The following is a 12,224-nucleotide window of genomic DNA, read 5'->3' on the forward strand; positions in this document are numbered from 1 at the left end:
CTTATAGTCTTTGCCTAGGTCAGCATTGAAATTCTTGATAATTGTCACCAAGTGATGAGGCACAGTAGTTAGCACACTGGACTCATCTTAGGGAGGAGGCCAGTTCAATCCACATCCAGACATCCAGATTTAGGTTTTCTGTAATTTTCCTAAATCACTCTAGGTGAATGCTGGGATGACTGTGAAAGGGCACAGCCAATTTCCTTCCCTGTCCCTAATACAATCCGATCTTGTGCTCCATCTCTGATGACCTCGATATCAGCAGGACATTAAACCCAATCTTCCTTCCTTCCTTGAGAACTGACTTCAAGTTGATTGGCTTAACACTTAGCTATAACTAGAGGTCATCAGCATACAGTGTATCATGTTGAGAACACAGTCACAATGGAGACAGTTTGCTTCAGACATACCCTTGGTTTCAGTATTAGGTCCTACAATCTTTTCTTTATACATTAATTTTGTGGCATAAGTTTTGGCCTATTGTAAGTACCAGCACTGCTGGTTCTGCAAGTTTTACAGGAGAGCTTCTGTTAAGTTTGGAAGGTAGGAGGCGAGGTACTGGCAGAAGTAAAGCTGTGAGGACGGGGTGTGAGTCATGCTTGGGTAGCTCAGTTGGTAGAGCACTTGCCCGAGAAAGGCAAAGGTCCCGAGTTCGAATCTTGGTCCGGCACACAGTTTTAATCTGCCAGGAAGTTTCAATGAGCTTTATAATTTGGTCTACAATGCCACTGTGTCCAGCAGATACTGATCTGATTCACACAGATTTTTGATGTTACTGCCAGCAACATTCTTAAAACAGAATTTTTCATGGCTACTGTCATTTATCCCTGTTAAATTATCAGTAGGTCTTATTCACTCCCAAGTTTTCAACAACTTCCTTTATTGTCATGATTCAGCAGGTTTCAGTAGATTATTTCATTTTGTACTTTATTTCATTGGCCACATTATGTCAGAGAGACCACATGAAGTCACAGAACTTTCATATGTTGCTTGAGATTATGTTGAAGTTTGTGACAGAAGAACATTGGTGGCAATGTTGATTTTGTTAAATAGTGGATGACTCAGTTATTTCTCTGTTGCCTCTAGGCATCAAGCATTCATTTCCATGCACTTTTAAGGTGACAGCCAATGTCCTACTGTCAGTCAATAAGTCTGTTTAGTTTACAGTTCAGCTGTGGTTGTCAAAGTGAAGTACTGCTTTAGTTCATTGAGTGGGATAGTGTTAAATATAGTGCAGTGTTATAACTCCACTTGTTATAATTCCACTCTTCAAATACTTTTTTCTGTTTCCTGTTCAATTCAGATACCATGAATATTTAAAACTGCTAAATCATTATTCATGCTGTATTTTGCCAAGGTTTATTATTCAATGTAGTTTTCATACCAGTTGTGATAACTGTGTAGTTAGTTTTTGAGGAAACATTTTCTTTGGTGAAACATCCTAAATTTATAACTCACTGAAACCATGTGCCCTGTGAAGTGTTACACTCTGCTGCATGAAAAAAGTATTATTTTTCAGTGGTAGGACATACCTGATGTGCAGTATTTCTGAGTTTTATGAGATGTTTCAGTTCATCCATTAGCCAAGGAACAGATTTCCTTCTCACTTTTGCAGTCTTTCAGTGAGCACATACTTGTATGTCATATTTTCAAGTAATTTTGGTTATAAGTCCATGAAGTTTGTTGTTTATGTCTGGGAATGGACTGGAAGCCATTTCCCAAACTGCTTTCAGATCTCCATTGTAAGTTCAGATACCTTGATGTGCCTAAAGTCTCTCTATGCATTCAGTTGTGCTTTCTTTCTTGGACATCTGGGGAGTACATCTTGAAAATTAAGTCACAGGCAGATGTGCCAGATACAAATGTTTTAATGGTAGAAATTGCTCTATTTGGGGTTTTTATTGCAAATATACCTGTGAAAGTGTGACTGTTTACTGTGTGATGGGTAGATGCAAGCTGAAGCAGAGAAGAAAGCATGTGCTTTAATTTTGCACTGAAGAAAACACTTTACAGAAAGCTTACATTAGTGTCACCAGCAATAACTACACTGTGCAACAAAATTAAAGGCCCATTTTTTGAAACCTTATATTTGCCTCCAATTGTCATGCATAAGTTTGAAATTTGGCTCAAAGGTGCCTACAGCCTTCCTCTGTATTGGTGCAAAAACATAGCGCCCTGCAACATCACCTTCGCGCTTGGTGAAAATTCAAACAAGTAGGTGTCCATAGGTGTAATAAAGGCCACAGCTCAGAAGTTCATATAAGCTATTCGGTGACTTAATAGTTTGTTATTGGCAACAAATTTCACACAATTTTGCCCATCATCATCATTGACATGTCACATCATGAGGTCATCGCAGTCTCTCTTACCTACACTTCACCCCTTCTTTTGACATCTCTGTGATGGTGGTCAGAACCATGACACCTAGCATTAAAACCACTCTGTTTTCTTATGGGTGGCCAAGGAAAACATTTCAGGCACACTGCCACTTAGAATCTACATGAAAAGCTCTCAGTGGGTGGTGTAAAAAGTGTCAATGAAAACACCCCTTTTCCTGGTTCATTGATTCCCATCCATTTTACACCTGAAAACAGCAGCTTGCGGTACATTTCAATGCAGGAAGATGTTCTGGACATCCTTTGACACTGCTGACACCCTCTGATGTTCAACCCTTTTTTAAGGACATTCTGGGGCTGCATCCCCATTAAATGTGTGGATTGAAGCACAACCCCAATTTTTGCTCTTGTATATAGGTTGGAATCACAAGGGACCATTCAAAATGATTCAATGACATTTGAACATGATCCAGAAACAGTAAAGGATACTTTTTCAACTCTCCTGTTTTCCACCCTCCTGTCCACATTAACATGTGCATGAATAAAATGGCAAATGGTCTCTGTCTGCTGCCCCAGTTCGACATCACTCTTGGTGCCACTCTATCAATTCTATTTAGTACTTTACAAATGTACCTGTCAGAAATTTCAACACCGTTTCAACCTGTTGACTGCTCTAGTGTGTGAGGGTTAGGCAACACCTTCCACACTCTTGGGTGTGGTCTGCCTACCTTCAGGCACTAGATCAGTTGCCAGGCTGATTTTTTGTTGAAATTTCTGACAGGTATGTTCATAATGTGCTCAAAAAAGTCGCGTGGGTCGCACTGATAGTGTTACAAACTTACTTCACTGCTTCCATTCTTTTCAAAAATTTTGGGAAATTGGTCTATGATAAAATACTGACTCATGCAAGTGAGAACAACTTTTAAACCAGGCTCAGTTTGGCTTTTTCAAAGGATTCTCCACTAAGAATTCAATAAAGGACCTCGTAAAAGAAGAGATGCCAGAGCTAAAAAGAGAATATATCTTGTTAGTATGGTTAATGATCTTGCCAAAGCCTTTGACTGTGTGAATCAAAAAATTTTTACAGGGAAACCAGAGTGCTACAGCATTAACGGTCATCCCTGTTGCACAGCAGACTCTTTCCTTCATATCAGAAAGTAGAGGGTCTCATTAACAAATAACCTCAGAATGGGAGAACAAAGTAACAGATCAGTACTGGGTCCACTATTGTTTTTAAGCTAAATAAATAATTTTTCAATGGCTTTAATGGGAGGTTAAAAAGTTGTCAAGCATAGTAACTAAGGATCCTAACTCAGCTTTAAAATACACAACTCATATAAAAAATGAACATTACAAGCCATTTACAGGAAACAGTTGAAGTCTTAATCTCACAAAAAAATCACATTACCTTATTCCAGTCAAGCAAAAACGTCTTGTCAGCACATGAAGTAGACATTAATAGTCATATTATAAATGAAACACCCTATGTCACATTGTTAGGGTCTAGTTTGGTAACATGTCAAAAGAGATATACCCAGTGCTGTTTTTCTGGGGGAACGCTGGGGGATACATACCCCTAAACTTTTTCATCGACAAAGTAATTTTTTTACAATGTTGAGAACTTGGAAGAGTGCCAAAGATTTATTTCACGGACATAAATTTTTAATTCATTTTTTCGGGCTGGTAATTGCAATACGAACGATACCAGTGCAGTTTTGGGTGGGAAAATCAGTGTCATTGACTGTTTCAAGCATTTCGAAGCTGTGGCAACCATTCTTGACAACTGAATCGCTGCCAGCCAGTTCGCCAGTCATGTAGTGCCCTCGCCTGCTAATAGTGGGCATGTAGTGCTAAACGGATATGCGAACGCTCAAATCGCATGCTTCATTTGAGGTGATGTAAACTGAAGTGTTTGATACCACATTCTCTTGTATGTTTGTGTCATTTATAACTAATTTACGCTGAATTATATCCCATGTTGGAGTACCCTCAAACTTTTTTTTTAGAAAAAAAGCACTGGATATACCTCACAGGTAAACCAGTAAAAAATTCAATTCAGCTTGTTGTGCCCATAATTATGTTGACATAAAGACAAGATACGTTGCTGCAGTGCATTCATGTCCAAAGGAACAGACACTGTGCTGACTATAGCTGCTATGAAACACACAAAACATATTCGCAATTGTGAATATGGGCAACCTTGGGTTGTGTAGTTGAATGATGACAACATTAAAAATTTCCATCTGCCTACACCCAGGGTACATATAAATAATTAGTGCATGTTGTACGCCGGCCAGAGTGGCCGAGCGATTCTAGGCGCAACAGTCTGGAACCGCGTGACTGCTGCGGTCGCAGGTTCGAATCCTGCTTTGGGCATGGATGTGTGTATGTCCTTAGGTTAGTTAGGTTTAAGTAGTTCTAAGTTCTAGGGGACTAATGACCCCCAGCAGTTAAGTCCCATAGCGCTCAGAGCTATTTTTGCAGGTTGTACACACCTATACGATTACCTATGGAAGTTTGGGTCTGGCCATGAAGTGTGTGTAGATAGCCAAATGAGTCAAGGCAACCACCCATCACAAGCAGGAAATTTGGGTTTGAGTCCCAGTCCACCATAAATTTTCAATGTTGTCATTCCATTATATAGCTGAAGGTTGTCCATATTTGCAATTGTGAATCTGTTTCACGTGAAAAGACAAGATTGTTAGCTTCTTTTGCATATTGTTATTCCCTGTTTCCTTATGGATTTATCTCCTGCAACAGTGCACCTAAAGTAAATAAAGTTTTTATGCAACAGGGGGTGAGCAGTGAGAATTCTGTGTAAATATTGGAAGCTACAAAAATTTATACCTCTCCCCAAACTGATGCTTATGCATCTTCAAATCATTTTTAAGGGTCTTTGAATACTTGTACTAATTCTCAACATATTTACTATTTAATAGTTTTGTTGCTAACTATAAAAATCAATTTCAGTTGCACTGTGATCAACACAATCACGTAAGAGGCACAGAAATAATCTATACATTGAATTTTTGGTTCCATGTCTAGTACTTACACTGGAGTTATATATTTTGATGCAACAATATGCAACAAGATCACATATAACATAATACAAGAAACTGGGAATCCTAACTAGTAAAAATAATTGAAAATATACTCATTAATCACTCTTTTTACAAATTCTCTGAATATCTACATTCAAGGATAGGAAAGTTCAGTTAGCTACATAGCAAGTAGCAGTGTTTGTTGCAATGCTGCATGACAAATAGTAATGTACTATAAATAGGGCACTGTATTTACAGATGCAGGTAATAATATTCTTTGGAAAATGCCAGTGCAATCAAGCAAATGTTAAGCTAGCAATAGAAAACAAACAGCAGCATTTTATTTCAGTGTAGCAGATTTCTTTCTAATTTATTCGATTACATTTAACTGTCATAAGCATGAGTAGCATTAAGAAGTGTACTGATAGATTGTTGTTAATGCAGTATAAAGATGTGTTTGTATGATTCATTTATTTGTTAATGAATACTTGTTATGCATCCTGGAAAGTTCTCTTTTTGGATGGGATTTAGAAAACAAGGAATGAATAAATGTATTAGTGAATAAATGAGTGAGTGAGCAAGTGAGTGAACAGTAAAACCAGTATCAAACCTTGTGACAACCTGGTAGTGATTTTTCTCCCACTCAGAAGCCAATAACCTTATGCAAAATGGTGCACTGGCTTTGATGACAGTCTGCTACAATTAGTTGAACACGAGGTGAATCAACTGTTAGCATCTTTGGTTCATTTGATTTACGATTCTTTCAAGTGAAACCAAACAAAGAGGAATAAGTAATGGTACTAACAAGGGAACCTCCCCATCGCACCGCCCTCAGATTTAGTTATAAGTTGGCACAGTCGATAGGCCTTGAAAAGCTGAACACAGATCAATCGGGTGAACAGGAAAAAGTTGTGTGTAACTATGAAAAAAATAAGCAAAATATACAAACTGAGTAGTCCATGCGCAAGAAAGGCAACATCAAGGATAATGTGAGCCCAGAGGCGTCGTGGTCCTGTGGTTAGCTCGGGCAGCAGCTGCGGAACGAGAGGTCCTTGGTTCAAGTCTTCCCTTGAGTGAAAAGTTTACTGTCTTTATTTTCGCAAATGTATGATCTGTCCGTTTGTTCATTGACGTCTCTGATCACTGTAATAAGTTTAGTGTGTGTTTTGCGACCGGACTGCAAAACTGTGCGATTAGTAGACGAAAGGGCGTGCCTCTCCAATGGGAACCGAAAAAATTTGATCGCAAGGTCATAGGTCAACAGATTCCTTACAGTTTGGAAAATATTCATTGACCTTGTTATTGAAGTCGCGAGCTATATTTGCTGGATTCATATTGCCCGCGGAATACATCTAACATGTTTAATGCACTATCGTCCAAAGTAGCGGACAGTCAACTGCCAGCCACGGAGCCTCGGTATCAGGAATACTCTCTCTTCCGTGCGCTGTAGTCGACTGACATTGTGTGTTTCGATGTTTGTTTAGGTGTAGCGTCCCCATACTACGGTGCAGTTACCTCGCATCGGACGGACGGACGGACGGACGGACTGATAATAAGCGTCTGAAAATAAAAAATTAAACTTTTCACTCGAGGGAAGACTTGAACCAAGGACCTCTCAGTCCATATCTGCTCACGCCAACCACGGGACTACGGCGCTCCTGAGCTCACACTGTCCTTGATGTTGCCTATCTTGCACATGGACTACTCAGTTTGTACACTTTGCTTATTTTTTTCATAGTTCCACACAACTACTTCCTGTTTTCTCGATTGATCTGTGTTAAGTTTTTCAAGGCCTATCCACTGTGCCAACTTATAACTAAATCTGAGGGGGGTGCGATGGGGAGGTTCCGCTGTAAGCACCCTCCATTGACCATGTTCACAGAGGTAATCATCTGCTGTGAGCAGACATCTTACCTGCCAAGGTCCAGGAAGCTGTCAAGAATGTGTGCCTGGCGATCTTCGGTGCCCACGCCCAGTGCACTCTTGGTCGCTGGGTTGCCTGGATGGATGGCTAGCACAAGTGCTGTTCCCAAGATGGCATTCAGCAGAGATGTCAGTGCAAAGTACAGCAGTGTACGAGCTGCGATCTTCCCATTCATGCTGGCATTCAGTCTTGCAGAACCTATGAAAAGAACAGTTGTGTTGCCATAATTATTTCATTTTCTAAATGGAAAAATACTTAGAATTAGAGAGAATAAGAAAATATTGAGCGGTAGGACCTGTGAAACTCCAGATAGTAGATCATCAATAAAAATGAAGCTGTTCTCAACCTGAAGTCTGGCAATGCATTACTACACAAGGTCCTATTGGAAGATTTAAGTCTTTGCCTTTCTCTTAGGTCTGAGCTGACTTATGCACATAATTACACAGTGATCAGTGGTCTCTGATCTACCAGTGTGTCAGATTCTATCTGTCTGAGTAAGACAGACAAAGAGGTTCATATTTTGTTTCTTGCCTAACTAGATTGAATTTTCTCATATTGAGAAACTAGAAGGAGAGATCTCTTTCTATACCCAAGATTACATAAGTAGTTTACTTTCAGCAACTGGTTTTGACAGACTTTGCTGTCATCATTTGGTCTTCGTAAAGTTTTGTTACAAAACATATTCATTGAGAGTTAAAACCTCAAGCTAAGTTGTCATTTTAGTGGCTAAAATGTAGCCCATTGTATTGTACATATTCTGACAAAACTTTGTATTATGTGCCACATTTTATCTGCTAACACGACAACTTGGCACGAGTTTCTAACTCACAATGAACAAAAAATTTTGAAGACCAGAAAATGGCAGCAAAGTCTGTTGAAACGAGTTGTTGAAAATATATAAGTATTTATGCAATCTTGGCTGTAGAAAGTTTTTTGTCTTAATAGAACATGGCTGTCATGGCTATCACTAAACATGAAAGGAAATATTTTTTGATTCCACTCACACATCCAACCATTACATACATGTTGACATAAGGTTAAAAAACCAGAAATAAATAAATAGTTCTTAATCATGAACAGACCAATGAGAATTATTTTTCCTAACTACAATATAATGGATGATGCAATGACAGGAATTTGCTGGCATGTCAAATATCTATGCTCAGACACTAGAATTCTATATCAAGGTAGTTTAGACATCACTGATAGAGACATGCAGTTTGACATGGATTCTGATGTCATGGCAGGTGAAGATCTGTACCAGACAACAAGTCCAGCCTAAATGATCTGCTCATTGCCAGAAGTTGCTTCAACCATTGGAATATGCCTGTAACCCAGCCCCATATTTTCACTGTCACTTATATTTCCTTTTAAACTGTATCACTTTAATCAGATGTTCTCCCACAGTTCATGTGGCACAAATTAAGCCAAAACCATTTTATTTCACTGATTACATTTCATTACATTTAATTCAAATGTTTCTATATGGGGTGACTCAGATGTAACAGACTTACAGTGTGTAGATATATGCTCTGTTCTCATTTATAAGATACAGTTATCTGCAACTCATGGTATTTGCCATGTTTACTTCTTTAATGTGCATGGGTGTGTAAATGGCTTGTGATGGTTTGCCTAATTTGTTTCTTCGTTTGTTGTCCTCTGTTCATGTACTGGCTGCTACACTGGCTAAAAATGGGTTGTGGAAGTACAACTACTGTCTACTGTAAATGATTTATCCGACAGGTGCACATTTGCATTTCACAGTCTTTTACTTTCATTGTTCACAACCCCCGAATATTACAGTTATATGGCCAGTGCGCTCTTGTTTTAACTTTCCTTAAGCCTCACTAATAGCTTGCAGGTGAACATCTACATACTGCTACAATAGTTTACTGTTGAACATCTATGAGCAGTGAAAAACATAACCACATAGTCCACAGTTCTTTTGGAATAATCAGGTATGTATGGAGCAGACACTGTCATTGGTTTGACACACAGCCTATTGGTGTAACACCTATTTCACTGTTCAGTTGATGCATTGTTGTTGTTCTAACCAACACAGGCTCCTCATCTGAAACTCAGCCATGGACTAACTGTCTTGTGACCAAAAATTGGGCCCTTATATATCCTCACAATAATAGGTGCTGAAACTACACATTGTTCGAAGTTTAATTTACAGAAATTACAATTAAAACTTAACTCATTAAATTAACTGAATATGTCAAAAAATTCATTCCTTTTAACAGTTTCTTCATCTACAAGGTTTAGGCAGAATTATTTGTTTAAATGATGAAATTAACATACACTCCTGGAAATGGAAAAAAGAACACATTGACACCGGTGTGTCAGACCCACCATACTTGCTCCGGACACTGCGAGGGGGCTGTACAAGCAATGATCACACGCACGGCACAGCGGACACACCAGGAACCGCGGTGTTGGCCGTCGAATGGCGCTAGCTGCGCAGCATTTGTGCACCGCCGCCGTCAGTATCAGCCAGTTTGCCGTGGCATACGGAGCTCCATCACAGTCTTTAACACTGGTAGCATGCCGCGACAGCGTGGACGTGAACCGTATGTGCAGTTGACGGACTTTGAGCGAGGGCGTATAGTGGGCATGCGGGAGGCCGGGTGGACGTACCGCCGAATTGCTCAACACGTGGGGCGTGAGGTCTCCACAGTACATCGATGTTGTCGCCAGTGGTCGGCGGAAGGTGCACGTGCCCGTCGACCTGGGACCGGACCGCAGCGACGCACGGATGCACGCCAAGACCGTAGGATCCTATGCAGTGCCGCAGGGGACCGCACCGCCACTTCCCAGCAAATTAGGGACGCTGTTGCTCCTGGGGTATCGGCGAGGACCATTCGCAACCGTCTCCATGAAGCTGGGCTACGGTCCCGCACACCGTTAGGCCGTCTTCCGCTCACACCCCAACATCGTGCAGCCCGCCTCCAGTGGTGTCGCGACAGGCGTGAATGGAGGGACGAATGGAGACGTGTCGTCTTCAGCGAAGAGAGTCGCTTCTGCCTTGGTGCCAATGATGGTCGTATGCGTGTTTGGCACCGTGCAGGTGAACGCCACAATCAGGACTGCATACAACCGAGGCACACAGGGCCAACACCCGGCATCATGGTGTGGGGAGCGATCTCCTACACTGGCCGTACACCACTGGTGATCGTCGAGGGGACACTGAATAGTGCACGGTACATCCAAACCGTCATCGAACCCATCGTTCTACCATTCCTAGACCGGCAAGGGAACTTGCTGTTCCAACAGGACAATGCACGTCCACATGTATCCCGTGCCACCCAACGTGCTCTAGAAGGTGTAAGTCAACTACCCTGGCCAGCAAGATCTCCGGATCTGTCCCCCATTGAGCATGTTTGGGACTGGATGAAGCGTCGTCTCACGCGGTCTGCACGTCCAGCACGAACGCTGGTCCAACTGAGGCGCCAGGTGGAAATGGCATGGCAAGCCATTCCACAGGACTACATCCAGCATCTCTACGATCGTCTCCATGGGAGAATAGCAGCCTGCATTGCTGCGAAAGGTGGATATACATTGTACTAGTGCCGACATTGTGCATGCTCTGTTGCCTGTGTCTATGTGCCTGTGGTTCTGTCAGTGTGATCATGTGATGTATCTGACCCCAGGAATGTGTCAATAAAGTTTCCCCTTCCTGGGACAATGAATTCACGGTGTTCTTATTTCAATTTCCAGGAGTGTATATTGTAATGCAAACAATACTTTTGACAAAACTGTTAATTACTTTGGAATTAATTAAGGGCTGGCTTTGCTAACATGTTTTTGAATAGAGCCAAATCAGTCCTTTAAGAATACAATTAGTTGTTCCTCCAAATGTTTATAATTAGTACAGAATTTATATTTGTTTATAAGTCAACAACAGAATTTAAGTTACAAAACAGTTACTGATTTCACCCTATAACCATAGTATTAACGGGGAATAGTCAAAACAAATTAGGAAATCAATTACACACATAAAACTAAGCACAAAATTAGATCTGGTGTTATGTTCTTTAAAACTGAGAGCCAACTTTTCTCTTTTATCAAAATGCAGATTATATTCATGTACATTAATGGTAAATAGTTGAGAAGCGAAAAAAACAAATTTAAGGAGGCAGATGCCAAAACAAGAGGGGAAGTAAAAATTATCCTGGCTAGCTTCATCACAAGCTTGTGGAGTGATTATCCTTACTGTTGTGGTTGTCTGACTAAAAAATTGCTGGACAGTTCTACCAGTGTAGTTTGTACTCTGTGCTGAGGTGATGTACATCTAGGCTCACTGCAATGGAAATATCAGTCATTGTTTTCTGATTGTAATAATAAAATTCCATGGCTCACCATCTTTCAATTGAACACCATTTCAGAGAGTAGTGTGCCCCTAACTTACACCAGTAAGCTTGCCCGTGGAAACAGGGTAACAGACTTCTTGTTCCTGGTGAGTCTTCACATTGTTGAGACTTCACAACACGGTTCTGTTGGAATTTATTTGATGTGTGGGGAGGCTGGTTTGGTTGAATCTGCACAAAATAATCTGACCCATACCTGCAAAGACCGTATGAAAGGGGAGGGGACAACAGCAGAGGTGGGGCTCTGATGTGAATGGCCACTGTACAGTAGCGGAAGTGCACTTGAAGCCTGGGCACAGATGAACATCTCGCATAATGTGTCAGCTGCAGCTGACAAGTCAAAAGGAAAGAAAGACAAGGTTTAATGTCCAGCCAATAATGAGGTCATTAGAGACAGAGCAGAAGCTCCGATTGTATCAGTGGGAAGGGTGAGGGGGGGGGGGGGGGGTGGAGTAGAGGAAATCAACAGAGCCTTTCTTTTCGTGGAATCATCCTGGTATTTGGCCAGAGTGGATTATGGAAAGCACAGAAAACCTAAATCTGAATGGTTGGA

The 12,224-nt window shown here is 40.9% G+C and overlaps 1 protein-coding gene across 1 annotated transcript in view; it reads right to left on the reverse strand.

Annotated features, from left to right (window-relative positions):
- Positions 1–12,224, reverse strand: part of LOC124802517 (excitatory amino acid transporter 2) — a 294,422-nt gene that overhangs the window by 60,461 nt on the left and 221,737 nt on the right. Inside the window, exon 3 of the mRNA XM_047263357.1 lies at positions 7,292–7,499. Within this exon, the coding sequence (XP_047119313.1) occupies positions 7,292–7,499 (208 nt within the window). The remainder of the gene's footprint in view (positions 1–7,291; positions 7,500–12,224) is intronic.

Source organism: Schistocerca piceifrons, chromosome 6 (genome assembly GCF_021461385.2).
Source record: "Schistocerca piceifrons isolate TAMUIC-IGC-003096 chromosome 6, iqSchPice1.1, whole genome shotgun sequence".
NCBI lineage: Eukaryota > Metazoa > Arthropoda > Insecta > Orthoptera > Acrididae > Schistocerca > Schistocerca piceifrons.